The 24,070-nt window shown below is 42.8% G+C and overlaps 1 protein-coding gene across 1 annotated transcript in view; it reads right to left on the reverse strand.

Annotated features, from left to right (window-relative positions):
• Positions 1 to 2,285: 2,285 nt before the first annotated feature.
• Positions 2,286 to 24,070, reverse strand: part of LOC144494718 (alpha/beta hydrolase domain-containing protein 17B) — a 69,035-nt gene continuing 47,250 nt past the window's right edge. The window contains exons 2-3 of the mRNA XM_078213938.1: positions 10,065 to 10,244; positions 2,286 to 5,904 (exon numbers count right to left, since the gene is read on the reverse strand). Coding sequence (XP_078070064.1) covers positions 5,685 to 5,904; positions 10,065 to 10,244 — 400 coding nt within the window. The 3' untranslated portion in view covers positions 2,286 to 5,684. The remainder of the gene's footprint in view (positions 5,905 to 10,064; positions 10,245 to 24,070) is intronic.

Here is a 24,070-nt window from a genome sequence, read left to right on the forward strand (position 1 = left end):
CATGTTCTCCCCGTGTCTGCATGGGTTTCCTCTGAGTACCCTGGTTTCCTCCTACAGTCCAAAAAACGTGCTGGTTGGGTGGTGAACTGGCTATGCTAAATTTTCCCTCAGTGTACCCAAACAGGCGCCAGAGTGTGGCGACTAGGGGATTTTCACGGTAACTTTATTGCAGTGTTAATGTAAGCCTAACTTGTGACACTAATAAATAAACTATGGTGACAAGGCTCCGACAACACCTTCCAAACCTGTGCTCTCTCCCACCTAGGACAAGGACAGCAGGCGCATGGGAACACCACCACCTGCATGTTCCCTTCCAAGTCACACACCATCATGACTTGGAAATATATCTCTGTTCCTTCCACTGTCAAAATTCTGGAACTCTCTCCCTAACAGCACTGTGCGTGTACCTATACCACATGGATTAGTGTTTCAAGGCGGCGGCTCACCACCTTCTCAAGGAGTAATTAGGGATGGGGAACAAATGTTGGCCTTGCCACCCGCATCTCATGAAAGAATCAAGTTACAAGCTGCTCAAGATGTTTAATTGAAACTACACACCCTCCTTCTCCCACCACTCTCGATGCTTTAAAGCAGCACTTTCTATTGTCAAAGCTCCAAAATCTTCCCTTTCAAAAACAGTTTTAAGACAATTAAAAACACACACACACAACCTGACCAATTTCTGAAATCAAAGGGACAAGGAGGTCATACTGATATGGATAAGATTGATGTGGTACAAAAATCGTCATGGACTGGTTGGGTTGAAAGGATGTTTCTGTGCTGTAAGTTCTATGGAATGCCATCAGTTGCAGTACAGAATCGTATTTATAATCAACGCCTGTGGCAGAGATTGTGTGGAAAATAATCATAGCCAGATGTTGGATGTAATTACAGGACAGCACATGTTTATATAATGTTACCACTTTTAACAAGGTTCTATTTATGAGAATATGATTGTAAACTTCATGTCATGCCTCAAAGCATGATTTTTTAAAAAAAGAATTACACTTCAATTATCCATTTGTTGCCTCCCTCAGCATCATTTGAGGCACTGGGAATTGTTTCTGTCCTGCACTCAGGATAACGCATCCTTGCTTTGTGCCCGTGTGCATGGGGTAAGTGTTATGCATTGGGGTTTGGTGTGGGGAGCTCACCACTGCTCATGTTAACAATCATACACAGCGTGGCTGCTGAGAAAAAGCGAGGGGACACAGCAGGTTGTAAAAGTCTGCCTGTTTCTCCAAAGCATTGTGGCTGGTTGTGACTGAGCAGTGTGGCAATAAAGTAATCTTCTTCAGAGTCCTGGCATGTGTGTGGCAGATGGGAGCTTCTTTTGAAATATAATCTGTACTGGATAACTTTATCACAACCTACACTTTCCTCAAGAGTTTCCAATGCAGGCGCACACAAATGAGGAATTTTTTCTCCCTAGTATGGGTTTCCAGACCAAATATACTACTTGTGTACTGGGCGGCATGATGGCAGTGGTTAGCACTGCTGCCACACAACGCCAGGGACCTGGGTTCAATTCCAGCCTCGGCTCATTGTCTGTGTGGAGTTTGCACGTTCTCCCCGTGTCTGTGTGGGTTTCCTCCGGGGGCTCTGGTTTCCTCCCAGTCCTGCTGGTTAGGTGCATTGGCCATGCTAAATTCTCCATCAGTGTACCCAAACAGGCACCAAAGTGTGGCAATAGGGGATTTTCACAGTAACTTCATTGCAGTGTTAATGTAAACCTACTTGTGACTAATATAATTTACACACAATTAACAGAATTTTGAACGTATTTCAGCAAGATTTTAAAAATTTATTTGTGGGATACGGCCAGCATTTATTGCCCATCCCTACTTGCCCTTACTGAGTGTCCCGCTAGGCCATTTCAAAGGGCAGTTGAGAGTCAACCACGTTGCTGTGGATCTGGAGTCACGTGTAAGCCAGACCAGGTAAGGACGGCAGATTTCCTTCTCTAAAGGACATTCGTGAATCAGATGGGTTTTTCCGACAATCGGCAATGGTTTCATGGTCATCAGTAGATTCTTAATTCTGGATTTTAAAAAAAATTCAAATTCCACCATCTGCTGTGGCGGGATTCGAACCCAGGTCCCCAGAACATTAGCTGAGTTTCTGGATTAATAATCCAGCGATAATAGCACTCGGCCATCACCTCCCTCCATGTTGTTGCAAGACGTTGCAATTAGTCTCTATTTCTCTTCCCTCAGCCTCCACACTTGATAGTAATCTAAATGGATGTTAAGACCGCCGGGCAAAGATACACAGCAACACTCGTGTGTTTTAAATCAAAGTTTAATTCATCTATAATAATAAAAGTACCAATCTGCCTGCATCAGGTAAAACAGAAAAAAGCAAAACAAAGAGGTACAGGTAATTTTGATTTGCTCAGTAGTCAGTACGGTAAAAAGGACTAGAGAATTTCATTTGCCACAGGCCACTCTGTTTAACTCACATTTAAACAATGGTTACATAAAACACAGATTTCACACAATTTTTAAGTGGTTTAATATATGGCACCTATCTGTTTAGGCTGGTAAATGTGCAATTGCTACTAACCTTTCACGTTACCTGCCCAGCTAAGTAACCCACCCATTTCACATCATCCCGTTAACTCACCGGATTTCTGGGTGGTAAGAGCTGGAAGGAGTTACGAGCCGTTACGATGCTCTTTCAGAAGTGTTGGAAATGACAAAATGAAGTGGTTTCATACCGACGATGTGTCGGGACTATCGACCGATTTTGATCTATGGAACTGAGTTTACAATCCATCGAATTCAGGAAGCCCCAAAATATAAGCTGATTGTGTATCTAATCCCACACATTTAGAAAAAAAAAATGGACAACTTCTTGTGATGTCTGTGCAACAAAAAGATAGACCCAGTCACTTGGAAAGACAGAACATGTGTTACAATTAATGTGCAAGTGTGGGGCGTTTGGGTTCGGGACTTCCCAACCTCTATGAGATGAGCACAAGTGAGATCTTTTTCCGATCTGACAAAACTACTGAGGTAGTTGATCAACAGCGCTAGGGGCCCACGAACACTCGCAAGAGAACTCTGCTGCCACTTGGGCAGTGGGGTGGTCCTGGGTTTGTGTGGCCAGTGGGTTTGCAAACGTGAGTTTTTTCCTTCCAGAATGCTGGAAACGCACGAGACTGAACGATCACAGCTGGGTCACCATGTTGGATTTTAGCTCAGAAGATCCACAAGTGAAAACGGTAACAAGATGCACCGTGAAACTGCAGGATAATGTGCTAATTCCATGCTACCTGCATCATGCCGAGTACTACACACAGCAGGGGCGGTTCAAAGAATGAATACTATAGATATTTTCCAGCAATGAGTGGATTCAGGGTGGGTTAAGGAATACAGATGGATGCCAATTACAGTTTGCAAGACTTATCCGGAAGATACTCTTTTTCATAATCAGTCTGTAAAAATGGGTACTCCAGCAAAGTATAACAATTGGCTCCTGAAGAACTGAGCTCTGAATATAGCACTACCAGAACAAAGCATATTGCATCAACACGGGCAATGCCGGCTTGCCCCTCCTTATTTGACACAATGTATAAATTGGACTTGTACAGTTATTCCACAGGCAAGATACAACTGACTGCTAAATAGCACTGTCATGATATACAGAAATTAGATCATACATCAGGATGAGAATTCAAATACAAGAATTACAAGCATTTACATGTTCACATTATTTAAAAAAAAGTCAATTCTGTAAGGCTACTTTTGAGTACCATAGTGTTTAAACCCCACCCCCCGACTCCTCCCTCAAATAATCCAATCCTCTGCATTAACCCTTTAAATGCATTCACGCCACACACTGCCCTGTAATTGTTAGAAAGCTGAACGTACGCAACACTAAGGGGAGAGGGGACACCAGGGAATATAACTGAAAAGAATGCAGTATTACAGTGTGTTGGCTATTTTTTTTTTCTGTTAAAACCATCCTCTACCTAACTGGGTTAGGCATAGTAAGCAGCCTCACAACACCAGGTTAAAGTCCAACAGGTTTATTTGGTAGGTGGGAGTGCCCATGGGCACTCACCTGATGGAAGGAGCAGCGCCCCGAAAGCTCGTGCTACCAAATAAACCTGTTGGACTTTAACCTGGTGTTGTGAGACTACTTACTGATCCTACCCCAGTCTAACTGGGTTAGTGTCCAATTCTACACGAAATGGCATCCCCCTCCAGCCAGCCCTAATGAGAGGACGGAGGGAAACTACTTCATCGAGAGACCTTCTAAAGAAAATGAAAAAAAAGTATTTTAAGACATGGACATTAACTATGTTTTAACTATCATTTCCCTTGTATTTACATATAGTACATGATGTGTAATCTGAAACCAGAGTTTATTCACACGATCAGCAAAACAAAATCAAAACCTGAGCAGTCACACTTGTCAAAATTGTGCAAAAAGAAATTGTATATATCATCTTTCGGTTTAGCATTTCAGTAAATTCGGCACTTGAAAATGAATCCCTACGCGCTGAAAAATGAAACGCAGTTGGAAAATGTTAAACGCTATTTCAATGTCAGCTTTCCCCGAACAGCCACGTGTAATATTTGACTGCAGCACATCTGCTCAGTGGCATGAGGCTTGTGTAATGGGTGAACGCTTCTTGTTCTTTCTTGAAGTGAAGATGCTGCCCCTATGTCCACCTACAACGCCACCTCCACCCTCCCCAGAGTACTTCCCACTCACGCTCCCCTGCCAAGCACATAATTGGAGCTTTGAATAATTCAGCAGCTACATGGTCTTAGACTTGTATCACATTAGATTTACATTACACATCTGTACAATTGTCACGGTTGGAAATTCAAGTCCCATTACTGAATTGAAAAAACATAGCCTGCGCCATGTTCTTCGCACATTAATATCAGTTCAGTTCCCCGAAAAGGCTTTGAGCACAAGTCAGTTGTGTAGATGTTATTAACACACCTTGTTAGATTTAAAATATTTTAATTACTTTCCAAAAACTAAATGACTGCGACCCCAGTAAGGATTTTATATCACAATGGGTGAAAATTTAAACCACACCTCGATTGAGTATTTTACACCAAAGGTGGAAACGAATTGCAGCGAGAGGTCACCAACCTGAAAGGTTAACTCTGTTTCTTTCTCCACAGATGCTGCCTGACCTGCTGAGTGAATCTCCAGCCTTTTCTCCTATAGTTTCAGCATCCGCCATATTATTTTAGTGTGGAAATTAAAGTTGATTTACTAAGACGCTTTCCAGAAGGCCTGGTTCAATCCAATTTCTCTTCCGTATTGATACGCTAATCCATTTGGCAATACACACAAAGCAATTAATCAAGTGCATGATTACTAAAGAAACATTTCATACAGTACATTGTTAATCTGACATTTCTGAACAGGAGAATGGGGGGGGGAAAATGTATTTTCTTGGGGTGCCCCTAAACCAATTTGACAAACTGACTACATGCTCCAGCCTTACTGTAAATACTGGCATCAATTATCACTACTTTATGTTTACAAACCTCTATAATCCTAAGGGCAGTACTTGATTTTGCAAACAAAGCCCTGTAAGGCTTTTTTCTCTCTCAGTTAGACTACACTTGCATATACGCTTTGACAATGAGAAATGAAAAACTCACAAATTTAAAAAACAAAAAAAAAGCTCCTGCATATTAAAATTTCATTTAAGAATTTGTCAGTTCTTGAGAAACAAACTGCTTCAGTCTTTCGAGGTACTGTCCGTAAAGCTCCACGTCATTGTGGCCCGCTCCCTCTACCCACAGTGGCTCCACTGGCCTCTGACACTGCTCGTACAAGGCCAGCCCATGCGAGAAGTCGATGACTTCATCTTCAGTTCCGTGGATGACCAACACTGGAGAGGCTATTTTTGAAATCTTGTCGATGCTGTCAAGACAAATTAAAATTCACAGGTTGATGAATAGTTGGCGGTGGAGGGGCAATCCATTCACTTTACTAGAAAAGCCGGTAAAGCTCGCAAAAAATTACATTTAGCACCACTGATGTTTCCGCCTCTGTCCCCACTGACTAGCTATTCCTGGGGACTACCATTGAAAGCACAATAGAAAGCCAATCAGAATAACCTTGGAATTCACTCTAATATTGACCACTTCATAGAATCGCTCCAGTGCAGGAGGTGGTCATTTGGGCCATCGAGCCTGCAGCACCAATCCCACCCAGGCCCCATTCCCATAACCTGACTGCTAGCCCCCTCCCCCGACACAAAGGGGCAATTTAGCACGGCCAATCAACCTAAGCCGCACATCTTTGGACTGTGGGAGGAAACCAGAACACCCGGAGGAAACCCACGCAGACACAGGGAAAATGTGTAAAGTGCACACAGACAGTGGACCCGAGGCCGGAATCAAACCCGGGTCCCTGGAGCTGTGAGGCAGCAGTGCTGACCACTGTGCCGCCCCGTGCATTTAGTTGCTGCAATGTGAGTACAGGATCATGGCTCTATTAGCATAGCAGTATATACATATTTTTTAAATCAGTATGATTCTCTAAAGGATGAAATTCAATACACACCAATTGAAATAAATCAAATTTAAGAATCTGAAGTCAATATTGTGACAATTATGAAGTTGATATGTTTTTGGGACTGTCTTTTTTAAAGGTAAAATGAAGATGATGATGTGACCTGTTCTGAAGCCTGCCTGATGTTGCTTGCCAGAGATTCAATAGGGCCCAGATCTTATCATTGGGAAGGTGGAGGTGTTTATGCTTGGAGACAATGGCAGCAGCCTGTGAGCTAACAATAGATAGTCTGAGTCTCAAAAGTCCCAGAAGAATATTAAGAGTGCGGATTTGTAAACAGTTATACTCCACGTTATCCATATATACAAACATGGACGAGTGGGCCATTTGGCTCATTGAGCCTGCTGCGCCATTTAATACAATTAAGGCTGATAGTCACCTCAAATCTGTGCTTCACCAACCCGATAACCTCTCATCCCCTTGTTTACCAAGAACCTATCCACCTCTGCCTTAAAAATAATCAAAGACTCTGCTTCCACCACTTTTTCATGAAGTGTGTTCCATTTAGAGAAGTTTAGTATGCTCAAAAGTAGTCAGCACGGCTTTGTCAAAGGCAAATCGTGCCTTATGAGACTGGTGGAGTTCTTTGAAAATATGACTAAACACATTGACGAAGGAAAAGCGGTAGATGTGGTTTACATGGACTTCAGCAAGGCGTTCGATAAGGTCCCCCATGCAAGACTTCTTGAGAAAGTGAGAGGGCATGGGATCCAAGGGGCTGTTGCCTTGTGGATTCAGAACTGGCTTGCCTGCAGAAGGCAGAGCGTGGTTGTAGACGGGTCTTTTTCTGAATGGAGGTCAGTCACCAGTGGAGTGCCCCAGGGATCTGTTCTGGGATCCTTGTTGTTTGTCATTTTCATAAATTACCTGGATGAGGAAGTGGAGGGATGGGTTGGTAAGTTTGCCGACGACACGAAGGTTGATGGTGTTGTGGATAGGTTGGAGGGATGTCAGAAGCTGCAGCGTGACATAGATAGGATGCAAGACTGGGCGAAGAAGTGGCAGATGGACTTCAACCCAGATAAATGTGTAGTGGTCCATTCTGGAAGGTCAAATGGGATGAAGGAGTATAATATCAAGGGTAAGACTCTTAGCAGTGTAGAGGATCAGAAGGACCTTGGGGTCTGGGTTCATAGGACTCTTAAATCGGCCTCGCAGGTAGAGGAGGTGGTTAAGAAGCGGTATGGTGTGCTGGCCTTCATCAATCGAGGGATTGAGTTTAGGAGTCGGGAGATAATGATGCAGTTTTATAAGACCCTCATCAGACCCCACTTGGAGTACTGTGCTCAGTTCTGGTCGCCTCATTACAGGAGGGATGTGGAAATGATTGAAAGGGTGCAGAGAAGATTTACAAGGATGTTGCCTGGATTGGTTGGCATGCCTTATGAGGATAGGCTGAGGGAGCTCGATCTTTTCTCCTTGGAGAGACGAAGGATGAGAGGTGACCTGATAGAGGTGTACAAGATGTTGAGAGGTATAGCTCGGGTGGATTCGCGGAGGCTTTTTCCCAGGGCTGAAATGGCTGCTACGAGAGGACACAGGTTTAAGGTGCTGGGGAGTAGGTACAGAGGAGATGTCAGGGGTAAGTTTTTCACTCAGAGGGTGGTGGGTGAGTGGAATCGGCTGCCATCAGTGGTGGTGGAGGCAAACTCAATAGGGTCTTTTAAGAGGCTTCTTGATGAGTACATGGGACTTAATAGGATGGAGGGTTATAGGTAAGCCTATATATAAGCCTAGGTAGGTAGGGACATGACCGGCGCAATTTGTGGGCCAAAAGGGCCTGCTTGTGCTGTATTTTTTCTATGTTTCTATGTTCAAAGACTCGCGACCCTCAGGGAAAGAAATTTCACCTCATCTCAGTTTTAAATGGGTAACCCCTTACTTTTAAACAGTGACCCCCACTAGTTCTAGATTCTCTGAAAAGGGAAAGCTTTTTCATATTCACCCTATCAAGATCCCTCAAGATCATGTATATTTCAATTAAGTTCCAAGATGAAAGACAGCTGGGCTCTCAAGGATAGCTAATCAGCAACTCTACCTGGATACAAGGCCTACATGACTCATGCTGCCAAGGAAATGGGCTTTGAAAGGGGAAAGATTCCTAAAATATCCCTGTAAATGTTCCCACTCTTACAATCTTTCTTCCTCTCTGGAAATATATTTTAGTTGGGAGGAATTGAATATCTCCTTAAACAACTGCCACACCTTTCAGCCTTCCTACCCATTAGGGCCAAATCTGTCCTCATGCCTTTGTAATTACCTTTGTTTAATTCCAAAATACAAGTGTGGGACTCCAGTTTCTCGCCCTCAAACTGAATTTTGAATTCAGAGAGAGAGAAAGCAGTCTCTTTAGTTCACTATGTCAGAACGCGAGTGGAAATTCACACTCCCATTCATTGAGGGTTAAAACGAGGCTAAAAGATTTGCCTAGTCTTAGATAGAGGGAAAAGTTTCCGGGAAAATTTGCACCCCAATACTGGACTTAAAAGGTTCCAGGCTGGGAAAGGAAAAGATAAGTAAAGCCTCAGGAGCCAAATCATTTTGGACTAATTCTGGGAGAATTGAATGCCAACTTTAAGTGTAACATACACCTGATGCTTTTTTTGCCCGTGTTAAAACTTCTATTCTGTGGTTGACGTATATATTGCCTAGAAAAATAGTGCTTAGTCAAGGGTGTTTTAGTCTGTTTGTTACAATAAACATCTTAAAATGTGAAATCTTGTTTTGCCATCTGTTCAACTATGAACCAGAATTTCTTTCTGAAAGTTACTGATCTCGATGAGGGTTAGAACAATATACCAAAAGTATACTTTTTAAAAATCTGTGTCAGTTATTACGGTATTTATATATGAAAACAATATAACACGTGTGTGTACATGCACCTGGACTTCCTCCACAACATATGTATACTGTGCACAAGGAGGCAGGAAAAAAAGACAACCTGAAGCAGTTTAAATTTGGTAGAATGGCTTTTAGCAATAAACCCCCTAAAGGAAAATGCTGGGGAGGCAAGACACAGCAAAGCAGTGATGCTTAGTAGAATGGATAACACTCCAAGGAGGAAGATAGATTGTTCTGGAGTTGCAGGGTTTTAAGGCTGTCTGTAAACTGACTGTTACACTGGTAAGTGCCCCCATCAATCTGCAATACATTTTGCTAGTGTCAGCTGTGGCTCAGTGGGTAACGCTCTTGAAGTCAGAAGGTTGTGGGTTCAAGTGCTACTCCAGGGCCTTGAGCACAAAAGAAATCTAGGCTGATACTCCAATGCAGTAGTGATGGAGTGCTGCGCTGTTAGGGGTCCCTTCTAAAGGACGTACCATCTCATTACACTGGAGCTGGAGAAGATTTAATAAATGTGGCTTGCGTTGCATCATTTGAACTGGACAATTGCAGCAAAAATCCACAAACTTTTAGGAAGAGCCTATACTGCAAAATTCAAACTTAATCTTGCTAACACTCACCTAACCAGCAATGACTCTGCGAGCATTGGAAGTAAAATCACTTACTTGGGGAATGCATCAAAGCAGTAGGTCTTCTTTGTGTCTGGAAAAGCTACACGCATACCAGACATTAAGGGAGAATGAAGGACAACCGCAGCACATTCATATCGAGCAGCCAGGTCCACTGTAGGCACTGTTCCGATACTCTGACCATACAGGATCACATTCTCTGGACGAATCCCATACCTGTTGAATGGAAAACAAAGCTGCTTTAAACAGCATTTTTGTTTCGGGGTGCAGTTTAAAACAATTATAGATTTCAATCATTTTCTCATCACTACTTTCACTGCCCTAATAGATCCATAAATAAATATATCAAACTATAACCAAGGGGCTGCACGGTGGCACAGTGGGTTAGCACTGTTGCCTCACAGCGCCAGGGACCCGTCTTCAATTCCCAGTTTGGGTCACTGTCTGTGCAGAGTTTGCACATTCATCGAGTGGCCGTGTTTCCTCCGGATGCTCCGGTTTCCTCCCACAGTCTGAAAGACGTGCTAGTTAGGTGCATGGGCCATGCTAATTCTTCCTCAGTGTACCTGAACAGGCGCCGGAGTGTGGTGACTAGGGGATTTTCAAAGCAACTTCATTGCAGTGTTAATGTAAGCCTACTTGTGACACTAATAAATAAACTTGGAACTTAACATGGATTTCTTCGATTTGATTTGTCACATGTGTTGGGATACAGTAAAAAGTATTGTTTCTTGCGCGCTATACAGACAAAGCATACCGTTCATAGAGAAGGAAAGGAGAGGGTGCAGAATGTAGTGTTACAGTCATAGCTAGGGTGTAGAGAAAGATCAGCTTAATGAAAAGAGTTAGAATGAAGTTTTAAAAGCATAGAACAAGAGCAAAAGATAGAATAAGATATGCTGGGCACAGTTTGCGAGAAGTCGCCACGCACCGGTGCCATCTTGAAACAAACTGCAGCTACATTGAGGATTTAGTAACTATAAATACTTTTAAATGAACACACACATAAAGCTAATATAAAAGCAAAATGCTATGAATGCTGGAATCTGAAATAAAAACAGAAAATGGAAAATCTCAGCAGGTCTGACAGCGTCTGTGGAGAGAGAATAGAGCTGAGGAAGTTCCATGCAGCTCTGACAAAGGGTCATGCAAAGTCGAAACATTGGCTCTATTCTCTCTCCACAGATACTGTCAGACCTGCTGAGATTTTCCAGCATTTCCTGTTTTTGTGACATGCAATACCAACTTTATATATATGCTTTTTATCACTTATTTTCAGGGTTTAACTCCATAGAATTAGAACATAATACAACAAGGCAGCGGGGAAGGTAATAAAGGACTTATAAACAAATGGTGGTGGCTGGGCTGTAAAAGAGGAATCAGCAATAGGAGATTGCCATTGCGACAACTGAAATGTTGTCCCACTTTTCGCATCTCACTTCTAAGTGCAGCAGGAGCTCAGATGCAAGTTAAAGCTCTTTGCATTACAATAGATCGTTCCGGCAGCTGCAGCCAAACCTTGTTGACTCTGAATCCCTGAAGTAGAGCAGAATGCCATTCATCAGTGTGGCCTGGATTCAAATTCAGTTCTCTGAGGAGCTGGACCGTGTAGCATGTTGGAAGATTAATTTCATCATGGCGAGATCTTAAATAACCAAAATCTTCAACCAATAAGAAGCACTTTTGTTAAAGTTCTCCTTTCTTTAAACAAAGGCTTACAGCAACGGTTCCAAAAATAAATTAGCAGAGTTGGCCTATTTTTACAGCATAATTGAAAAGAAAATGTAATCTGCAGGGTATCAGATAAAGCACAAACTAATCACCATGTTGAAGTTCTTCCAAACACAAGTACTTCAAAATTTATGTAAGTAATTCCAGATATGGATTGCGGCCTCCCCCACAGAGAGGCGCCCCATTTATTGAAGCCCAGAAATTTATTGGCAGCAGCTGAGCTGTAGGGACCCCAAGTGAATGCATGAGTAATTCTCAAACTTAAACCAGCTAAAACCTTGCAGCTTACCGGCACAAAGCACTACTTGTCCTGCTAGATCACCCCACCCATTAGCGTCACGCGGAGCAGTGTGAGAAGTAGTTGATCAAACAGCAACAAGTTCCATTAGTGAGGCAGGCAAGCTTATCAATAGCAGCCCGGAGTATTACCGAGCTCAGGTATTAGGTTCATTTATTATGTCCCACAGGAGCAACCCAACCTCTTTCCCAAGGCAGACAGCTACTCAGTATCAATATGAGGCCATAAGTCAATCATACAAGCTTAGAGCCAGAAGTGGCCATTCAGCCCACCATGTCTATACTGGTTCTTGGAAAGAGAAGCTGTGCTTAGTCATACATCCCTGTGTTTATCTGTAACCCTGAAGCTCTTCACAAGTATCTGTCTAACTACTTTTAAAAACGAGATCAGCTTCCACCAGTCAGTTAGCAACCCCAGTGTTGTTACATAGTAGATATGGCACAGAAACAGGCCATTGGGCCGCTGATCCATGCCGGCGTTTATGCTCCACACGAGTCTTCTCCCATCCCTCTTCTTCCCACCCTATCAGCATAATACCCTTTTCTTCCTCATCTGTCCATCTAGCTTCCCCTTGAATTTATCACCTTTGGTCTTTTAAAAAGCATGGTAACTTGCATATAATCCGCATCGCTGACGAAAAATAAAACTTTCTTAAAGTGACAGTATAGGAACACCAGCTCAAGACACAAAAAGTGAGTTCCGTAATTCCCAACTTGGCCATAACACTGAAAACAAAGTCAATGGTTTCCACTGAAGTACATTCTCAAATATTTAAAGAGTTTAATAAAACATAATGATACTCAAAACAGTGAACCTGGATATTAAAACAGTTAGAGTCACAGAGTCAGAGAGGTTTACAGCATGGAAACAGGCCCTTCGGCCCAACTTGTCCATGCGCCCTTTTTTTTAAACCCCTAAGCTAATCCCAATTATCTGCATTTGGCCCATATCCCTCTGTGCCCATCTTACCCATGTAACTATCTAAATGTTTTTTAAAAGACAAAATTGTACCCACCTCTACTACCACCTCTGGCAGCTTGTTCCAGACACTCACCACCCTCTGTGTGAAAAACTTGCCCCCCCGGACACTTGTATCTCTCCCCTTAAACCTATGCCCTCTAGTTTTAGACTCTCCTATCTTTGGGAAAAGATATTGACTATCTAGCTGATCTGTGCCCCTCATTATTTTATAGACCTCTATAAGATCACCCCTAAACCTCCCATGCTCCAGAGAAAAAAGTCTCAGTCTATCCAGCCTCTCATAACTCAAACCATTAAGTCCCGGTAGCATCCTAGTAAATCTTTTCTGCTCCCTTTCTAGTTTAATAATATCCTTTCTATAATAGGGTGACCAGAATTGCACACAGTATTCCAAGTGTGGCCTTACCAATGTCTTGTACAACTTCGACAAGACGTCCCAACTCTTGTATTCAATACAGTTAGTCTTAATAAACCAGTGTGGACTCTAAACAGTTTCACCTATAAATCAATTAATGAAATATTAATTTGATTCTCTTATGGAGTTAAAAATGGAATTGGAATTAAGATTCCAACAGCTATTGCTCAATAACGCGCACAGTGGGATTGCACTGCGGTCTTGTGGCCAGTCAAATATATATCTACCCAAGTGCAATTTAAACATGTAATTAGTCAGAATTGTGCAGAAGAACGTAGCCCAAATATAACTGGACAGTGTTTACACTGGAGCAAAACTACAAGATATCAGTTAATTCCAAAAATATACAGGTTAATCTATTCTTCATGGCCATCTCCTTCATACAATAGCGTGTGCTTGAAAGCTGAACTCAGTGGCCCCGATAAAGGAAATAGGAGATTAAACACTGGCTGAACATTTCAAGGCCATCATGTACGTCGCATCATTGAAGTAGGAAATGTGATTTTTCCGCTGTTTCCTCGAGTATGTGCGTGTCCCTGTATTTTGGGAGGAGTGAGGGGTGGTGGTGACAACACGACTGATGGATTGCGAGTAAAACTTTATCTGGAGATAATGTATATCTTTCAGGGAAGAGCTCTTCAAATTGGCCGTGGGAATCTCAGAATGAAACTTGTCCTGGATTTTACGGGGTGCTGCACTCCGCAGCCGCCCCCGACTAAGCTGTCGGGCTACCTGCTTGGTGTGGGCTTCTCCCTTCCATGAAGGAAACAGTGGTGGGGACAGGATGGAATGAGACATTTAAGTAGCCATGAATTGTCCGCTTGGTCGCCTGGCACCTCCATCACCCCCTTAAAATCCAACCCCTTATTTCACTCTTCATGTAAGAAAATCTTGGCATGTCACAATAAACTAGTTTATTCCAAGGTATAATATCAAACTGTTAATCCCCCTGACACTAAGGGGCAATTTAGCACGGCCAATCCATCTAGTCTGCACATCTTTGGGCTGTGGGAGGAAACCGGAGCACCCGGAGGAAACCCACGCTGACACAGGGAGAATGTACAAACTCCAGTCACCCGAGGCCAGAATTGAACCCGAGTCCCTGGCTATGTGAGGCAGCACTTTTTGGCAAATGTTCTCATTTAACAAACATACACGTGTAAAGCTATCAGTGTTAATAAATTAAATACAGGCAGTGTCTTACCGCATGAGGTCATGTGGCCCATCATACCTGTACCAGCTCTTTCACAGAGCTTTCCAATTAAACCCATCCTCCCTGCTCTTTCCCCTGCAGTTTTTTATTCATTGCAAGTGTTTGTACAATTCCATTTTGGAAGTTACTGAATCTGCTTCCACTGCCCTTTTAGACAGCGTATTCCTGACCACAGCAACTCGCTGTATCGGAAAATATCTCACGCTAGTTCTGGTTCTTCTGGCAATTACTTTAATCTACCTCCCCGTTTACTCATCCTCATGCCGGTGGAATCAGTTTCTTCCTACTTACTCAACAAGACCCTTCATGAATATGAACACCTCTCTCAACTCTCCTCTGTTCTCAGGAAAACATTTCCAGCTTCTCCACATCACTAAAAGCCTTCATGCCCTAGGCCAACCTAGTAAATATCTTCTGATTTCAAGGCCTTGACATTCGCCCTAAAGATTTTTCTGGTCTTAAGCGATGGAAATGGCAAGTCAGTGTTTAAGGTGACACCTGTGGTGCTGTAAGTGCCCAAGGACTGGTCAAAGTTTTATTTTATTTATTAGTGTCACAAGTTACTGGAATGAAGTTACTGTGAAAATCCCCTAGTCGCCACACTCCAGCACCTGTCTGGGCTACACTGAGGGAGAATTTAGCACGGCCAATGCACCTAACCAGCATGTCTTTCGGACTGTGGGAGGAAACCGGAGCACCCGGAGGAAACCCATGCTGACACGGGGAAAACATGCAGACTCTGCACAGCTTCACACAGCCGTATAAAGCTTCATAGGGATCCGTGGTCTTAAATGTATTTTTGGGTTCGTTCAAATCCAGAGTCAAAGTGAGTTTTGATGGAATAACGGTTTCAGGTGAGAAGAGAAGACATCCAATTCATCTAACCTACCTCTCCATGGTAAAAGGACAAATTTGCATTTGCATAGCACCTTTCACATCCTGAGGGTATCCCAGAATCCCACAGTTAATAAAGTTTCCATTCTTTCCTTAACCCAAGGACAATCCATCTACCTGCATTTTGACACAAACCATAATTTCTCCATCTTATATATTGGAAACAGCTGAAAGCAGATTTCTGTAAGGAACTCAGTGCTGCAGAGCTTTGGAGCAGATATTATACAGCTTACAGGGTGAGAAACGGCAGAGGGCAGCACAGAGTGCAGAGAACAAAGGAGACAATGCACAGGGCTTGGGGGTGTCACATCATCCCAGTTGCAACTATCTACTGTGACGTGGGAAGACATTCATTTACTGCTTGACTGAAATCAACTTTACAAAACGTTCTGCAATTTATAAGAAATAGTCTGTGTGTTTTGCACTCACAGACCTTAAAGGCAGATAGGAATAGAAAGAGCCCATTTAACACATCAAGCCTGCGCCATAATTCATTCAATGAGATCATGACTGAATCTCAACCTAACTCCTGCCTTTGTCCCATATCCCTTCATACATCAGGTCAAATCTCAGATATAAAATTAACAGTTGATTTAGCATAAATTGCCATTTGTAGGCGTGTCCCAAACAAATAATTAAGTACCCCACGCGCCCCGGACATTCTCTCATCCACCTTCTTCCATCGGGAAAAAGATACAAAAGTCTGAGGTCACACACCAACCGACTCAAGAACAGCTTCTTCCCTGCTGCTGTCAGACTTTTGAATGGACCTACCTTGCATTAAGTTGATCTTTCTCTACACCCTAGCTATGATTGTAACACTACATTCCGCACTCTCCTTTCCTTCTCTATGAACAGTATGCTTTGTCTGTATAGTGTGCAAGAACAATACTTATTACTGTATACCAATACATGTGACAATAAATCAAATCAAAAACTCCTAATACCCTTTACATGTGCAAGTGTTTCCTAATTTCAACCCTGAAAGATCTAATTTTTAGACCACTCCCTAATCAAAGCGGAAACATTTTTCTCTCTCGACCCTATCCTTTCCTCTTAATATCTTGTAAATTTTAATCAAATCAGACCGTAACCATCTAAATTCCAGGGAAAACATCCCTAGTTTATGGAATCTCGCCTTGAGTTTTAGCTCTTGGAGTTTGGGTATGGATTTGGTATAGCACCCACTTCAGGATAAATATATCCTTCCTGTGATGTGGTGCTGAGAACTGCATTTTGATCCAACATTAGCTTAACAGATCTTGAATGAGGCTGAGATTTCGACCTCAAGCTTCCAAATTACACCCAAAGCCGCCTCATTTATCAAAGTCAAACACAGAAATTCAGCAGCCAGAGGATCACAAATAGACACTAGAATGCAGTCAAAGGTATTTTCGCATAATCAACATTCTTGCCACATTTCAAGGAATCTTACAGATTACTGTGAGGGCCTTCGCCACTGTTGGGCTGTGTGGATTAGTGAAAACTGGGCAGTACCTTTCCGCGTGTACAGCGAAAGAGAGGTAGACAGGCAGAGTTGGCTCAGAGTGCTCAGCACTCCCACAATAACAGGAATCACTGTCAAAATGATAAAAGGCTCAATTGATCACACAACCTACTGCCCTGAAACTATAATGTTCGCTCCATCCACAATATGTGTGGGCTTTTCACTGATTTGTAGCCCAATTAATACAAGCAATGCAACATGAATTAGTGACCCAACCTAACGTTTTGAGAGACTAAATTTGACAGAAATTGCTGCTATTTCATTATTGAAACAGCATTTGAGAAGTTTAAAAGGGCAGGGCATTTTGATGAAGCAGAAAGACGATCTCTGTCAGCTTAGGTGCCGATAACTGACCAGCTACAGCAGGGTAGACATTTGTCAGGATGACATGCGCTTCATACACGCTCCCTTTTCTCTTCACTGTGTGAATTGTAGGGCAGGGGAGGTCAGCAGGAGATTGCTCCATGTTAAACTCCACCAGCTTAATCCTCACTTCCATAAAAATCAATTATTACCCACACCAACCAAGGCAGTGGAGTGAGCCAATGATTAGTCATAAAGACATACAGCGCAGAATAGGCCCTGCAGTCCATCGAATGAGTACAATTATTTAAAGATGCGCGGTGTTTAATCACTTCTTCTGCTACGGATCTTTGGAGATGAACAGACGCACTGGAGTGCGAGGAGATCAAGTTTATATAGGAAGAGAAGTAAAAGTCAATAAACACAAACCGAGAAACTTGTATGTCAGTAAATGCAGCTGATGGAGGAGACATGATCAGAAATCAATCCCCTGTCAGACTAAAGGTTTCTAGGTGCTGGAAGCCATGACCTTGAGTGATGGAGCCGGCCTCTGCATAGATAAACGCAACAGAGGTACACAAAAGGGTTTTGACTCGGGTTACTAGAAGATGTTACCCACCCAACTCTGAATCTTGATCAGAAAACAGCCCTGCCTTTGATTAATTAACTGCAGACAGCGTGGCATTTTGAATTGAATCAAACTTCTAGTAAAAATAGTTTCATCGATCTCATGGAATAGAAAAGGGAAAGCATGAAATCAAAGAAAGCAGCAGTGTTAGCTGGCTAAATCAGGAATTCAGAAGAGACGGGGAATATAATCTGTTTTTAAAGTTTATTTATTAGTCACAATTAGGCTTGCATTAATACTGCAATGAAGTTACTGTGAAAATCCCCTAGTCGCCACACTCCAGCGCCTGTTCGGGTACACTGAGGGAGAATTTAGCACGGCCAATGCACCCTAACCAGCACGGCGTTCGGGTTGTGGGAGGAAACCGGAGCACCTGGAGGAAACCCATGCAGACACGGGGAGAACGTGCAAACTCTGCAGACAGTCATCCAAGGCTGGAATCGAACCTGGGTCCTTGGCGCTGTGAGGCAGCAATGCTAACCACTGTGCCACCGTGAGTGTGTGGCTCTCTATTTCTCATGTTTGTTGCATCACCTTATCCAAACAATGCCAAGAGAACTTTAACGGACAACACCCACCCACCCAACAAGATATTTGTTCACATTGATCAGTATCTTTCAACCCCGTCCTATGTTGCACAACTCTCCACTTCCGCCAACAGGAAACTTGTGCAACACCATTTTGGAACACAACTATATAATGCTACACACAGTAAGAAGTCTCAACAACAGGTTAAAGTCCAACAGGTTTATTTGGAATCATGAGCTTTCAGAGCGCTGCTCCTTCATTAAGTGACTCTGAAAGCTTGAGATTCCAAATAAACCTGTTGGACTTTAACCTAGTGATGTGAGACTTCTTACTGTGCCTAGAACCATAGAAAATTACAGCTCAGAAACAGGCCTTTTGGCCCTTCTTGTCTGTGCCGAACCATTTTTTGCGTAGTCCCACTGACCTGCACTTGGACCATATCCCTCCACACTCCTCTCATCCGTGAACCCGTCCAAGTTTTTCTTAAATGTTAAAAGCATTTACCACTTTATCCGGCAGCTCATTCCACACTCCCAACACACTCTGCGTGAAGAAGCCCCTCCCTAATATTCCCTTTAAACTTTTCTCCTTTCACCCTTAACCCATGCCCTCTGGTTTTTTTCCTCCCCTAGCCTCAGCGGAAAAAGCCTGCTTGCATTCACTCTATCTATACCCATCAAAATCTTATACACCTCTATCAAATCTCCCCTCAATCTTCTACGCTCCAGGGAATAAAGTCCCAACCTATTCAATCTCTCTCTGTAACTCAGCTTCTCAAGTCCCGGCAACATCCTTGTGAACCTTCTCTGCACTCTTTCAACCTTATTTACATCCTTCCTGTAACTAGGTGACCAAAACTGTACACAATACTCCAAATTCGGCCTCACCAATGCCTTATATAACCTTACCATAACACTGCAACTTTTATACTCGATACTCCGATTTATAAAGGCCAATGTACCAAAGGCACTCTTTACGACCCTATCCACCTGTGACGTCACTTTTAGGGAATTCTGTACCTGTATTCCCAGATCCCGCTGTTCAACTGCACTCTTCAGAGTCCTACCATTTACCCTGTACGTTCCTGCCCTGCCTACCCAAGTCCAACGCCGGCATCTCCACATAATGCTACACAGCCTCATTATCCTTGGACAAATCCCGAGTTAAGCTGCATTTGCACTACTGCTAGCGTGAGAACCAACACTTTAGTGCTGCTTTAGTGGACCCAATGGGTTGAGAGGCGTTCCATGGTAAATGTTGCAGCAGTGAAGTTACGTAGCAAATTTTATCTGTACAATTTTAAACAAAGATTAGCTTTCTCTTGTCCTTAAAAAGGGTTCTATTCCAAACAGGCCATAGATGCTGTGCTCACTGAAGTGTCACTGATGCAATGAAAGCTTCCACAGCCTCCTCTACCCTGAGTTTCCCTGAGCTGTATTATACTGCTTCCCTTGGGAAATTCCAGCAAATAAGACAATTAATTGCCACAAAGGTTTAAACAAATGCTCTGCTTGAGTGGATGTATTAAAATATGTTTTTCGCCCCACTTGTTAAAAATTACATTTATACTGTGGCTGAAGATAACTTTGCTTAAGGCAAAAGTACCAGAGGGGGAACAAAGGAAAAAATTTATGCAGCGAGTTGTTGGACTGGGAAATGGAAACAGATTCAGCTCCAGCTCCAAATGTCAAAAGAAAATTGGATGAATACTTGAAAAAAAATAGAGCTATAGGAAAAGGAGGGAGTGGGACAAGTTGGATACCTCTTTCAAAGAGCCAGCATGGCCTAATCGGCCAAATGGCTTCCTTCCATGCTCCATTGTTCTATGATTCCACACCACTGTGGGGTGAATGCAGTTCTTAGTATCTCACTCTCAAAGAGTGAGCCATTGCAAAACAATTCACACAAGTGCTTAATGGAATTAAGGTCAAGGGAGTTGTGTGCAGGCTCTAGGAAGTTAATCCTGCATCTGATCCATGCACAACTTGACCTGGAATGCTATATACTGCCAACAAGTGAGTTTTTCCCCACCTTCTGTGCTCTCATCCTTGTTGAATGTTAAAAACAACAAACTGCTGCGACAAATATTTGTCTATACAAACAGCGGTAAAGTCAAAGGGTGTAGAATTTCTTGTCCTCTTAAAGGGACACAACTTTATTCTCCTGACCCCAGATGTCGTGTACATGCAGTGGTCAAACAGCTGGCTGCTTTTCAATGCTCCCTGACGGCAGCTGTTCCCAGACACACAAAATGCTGGAAACACTTAGGTCAGGGCAGCACCTGTGGGGAGAAAAAACAGATCAAATGTGGCGATGTAAACGATGCTTCTCTCTCCACAGATGTTGCCCAACCTGTTGAGGACTTCCAGCACTTTCTGCTTTTCAGATTTTGAGCATTGAGTATTTTGCTTGGCTGCTCCTCGAGACCATTTCCAGGCAGTGTGTCCCATCTGAAATGTTCAGTACTGAGAATTTGGTGCATGCAAAAATAACCACTAACTGCAAAAATCAAACATCTGCAGAAAGCAGAAAAAAATAAAAAGCTCAGCACCTATCCTTTTCTGACTAAAAACACCCTGAATTTACATAGCGCCTTCAGCATAGACAATGATCCAAAGGAGTGTTAAGAAATACGAGAGCAGCCCCCATGCAGCAACCCCACCTAGCCAGTCACAGTGCTGTTTATAGGAGTATGAATTCAAATACTTGAATAGCCCCAGAATGTCCAGAAAAAACCGAGAGAGAAAAAGCATTTTCTCTTTTTGTTTCAGATTCCAGCGTCCGCAGTAATTCGCTTTTATCCAGTACTTAAGTCCAGAAAAATATTGATAACAAACTGGATACAAATTACACAAAGTTGGGCAATAAACATTAAAAACTCTAATATCACCTTTGTGAACTTTGGTGGCAACGTTAAGAAAGCTCTTCTTTCATACAAGAACTGGATTCTCTATACGTGTCTTACACTGTTTTAGCAATTATTGAATCTTTCTCACCCACACGTGGCACGGTGGCGAGCACCACTACCTCACAGAGCCAGGGATCCGGGTTCAATTCCGGCCTTGGGTGACTGTGTGGAGTTTGCAGGTCCTCCCCACATCTGCACGAGTTTCCTCCGGATGCTCTGGTTTCCTCCCACAGTCCAAAGTTATGCAAGTTAGGTGGATTGGCCATGGTAAATTGCCCCTTCGTGTCCTAAGACATGTAGGTGAGGTGGGTTAGCCGTGGAAGATGTGCAGGGTTATGGGGATAAGGCAGGGAAAGAGGGCCTGGATAAGATGCTCTGTCAGGGAGTCGGTCCAGACTCGATGGGCCGAATAGCCTCTTCTGCGCTGTAGTGATTCTATGATTCTAACACCACAAACAAGGGAGCCAAGCAAAAGAAATATTTCTTCCTCAGTTACCATTTCTAAGATCAAAGGAGCTGAAACAGGATACTAAACTACAACATCAAGCTGGACTGGGGAGAGGACACAAGTTGGGTTACCGTGGATTTGCAATGTTGTTTTAGTGTCAACAGGAATTTGCACTCGTTTTGATCTTTAGCCTAACAGAACAATGATCAAAATGGCCAGCGTGTAATAAATTTAGAAAACCAGCCCGTAAACAATACTTCATAAAATGTGTCAGACATCAGCTATAAAACTGGTGCTTCTCAAAAGGACACATGTTAAAGCAGGATATGCAATACACAGCTGTGTTTTTAAACAATAAGAGTAAGCCATTCAGTCCCTTCAGGCCTGTTTCGCCACTCACTGTTAATCCGTATCTTAACCTCGTCTTCCCAACTTGGTTGCATAACCCTCAACACCCTGATCCGCCCAAAAAACTCCATCCATCTCGGTTTTGAAATGTTCAATTGACCCCCAGCCTCAAACAGCTTGTTGATAGAAGAGCGTTCCAGATTTCCACTCGCCTTTGTGTGAAGCAGCTCTTCCTAACCTTGACTACTCCGCTCTAATAATTTTAGGATTATGCCCGTGTTCTGGAACCACCTTAGTAAAGGAGACAGTTTCTTTCTGCCTGTCCAATCAAATTGTTTTATCACTTTACAAAGCTCAATTAGATTGTCCCTTAATCTTCTAAAGTCGAAGGAACACAAAATTAATGATAATGCTAAATTATTCTTGTTTATGGGGTGAGTTGTTACAAGCGTTACGCATTATTGGTCTGAACTTTGAAGTCAGTGGCAAAGGAATAGCACTCGCTGTTCACCTCACTGACAACAGCCCATAATGTTTTTATAAGCAATGATTTACTGTAATTGACTTCTGATCCAGCGCATCTGTGGTGGGTGTGAGCAGGCAGACTCACTGGGACAGAGACACTAAGCCAAGAAGCATAAATTAGATTTAAAGCAAGTACAGAAAGAAAGCAAAGACTGAGAAAGTCAGATGGGATGAAGAGAAAGGACTAGAAAAGGTAAGTTAAAAAAAATACATCTTAAAAAAGTAAAATTGCAATATTAAGTAGCTTCTGAAGGAATACAGCTTAGAAAATCAAACCTTCCAGACCAAAGAGGTTCAATTATGACTTACCAGAGATGCTAAGAATGGACTTAACCTTGAATGCACCTGTCCTAACTTTTGCTGGCACTGGCATGTTCAACAAGTGGCAATAAATGGGCGAGTAACATCACACTGATGCATGGAGGTTAATGCCAAATCGATTAACCAGTTTCTGTAACAGTGCAAACTGTGAAGGAACTGGGAACTCGGAGAGTTCCTAGTTTAAATGTGCATATGCAGGCTCCAGAAATTGTTGCTCGATTTGCCCCATAACAACAGCAAGCACTGATAGTTTCGGCATTTTTAATAAGGCCAAAATCTGAGCCATGTTTGCCAGAGTTTGCAACGTACCCTATTATCGCGCTACTCACAAAAAAATGTGCAAAGTACCAAGAGTGAGAAAATAATTGTAAACTGGGCCATCAAATGAAAAGCTGAAACTATATTTTGATCCTAATCCATTCTGCAGACACTTGTTTTTCATTTTAAATGAGTAAATATGACACTGAAAAACTATTAAAAGAAAACGTGGCACCAATAAACAAATACAGTATTGTACAGGACACAAACGCCACAGTATTTCCAGATTTTGCAGCATGCCATGGGGAGCTGAATGAGGAGGAAGAGAGAAAGCCAAGTTAAATATTTGGTGAATATTTTACTTGGGCAGCCAACATGTTTGTGTTACTTTATTAAAAAAAAGAATGAGTCGCCTCGTCCACGAAGCTGGGCGAGTGTTGACTTGCTACAGGGTTGGTTTAGCTCAGTTGGTTGGACAGCTGGTTAGTGATGCAGAGCAATGCCAACAGCGCGGCTTCAATTCCCGCACCGGCTGAGGTTATTCGTGAAGGCCCCGGCTTCTCAACCTTGCCCCTCGCCTGAGGTGTGGTGACCCTCAGGTTGAATCACCACCAGTCACAGCCTATGGTCATCCGGGACTCTGACAACTTTACCTTTACAGGAAAGGAATTACTGTTCACTCCACTCAGAATCCCTACAGTGTAGGAGGCCATTTGGCCCATCGAGTCTGCACCGA

Source organism: Mustelus asterias, chromosome 6 (genome assembly GCF_964213995.1).
Source record: "Mustelus asterias chromosome 6, sMusAst1.hap1.1, whole genome shotgun sequence".
NCBI lineage: Eukaryota > Metazoa > Chordata > Chondrichthyes > Carcharhiniformes > Triakidae > Mustelus > Mustelus asterias.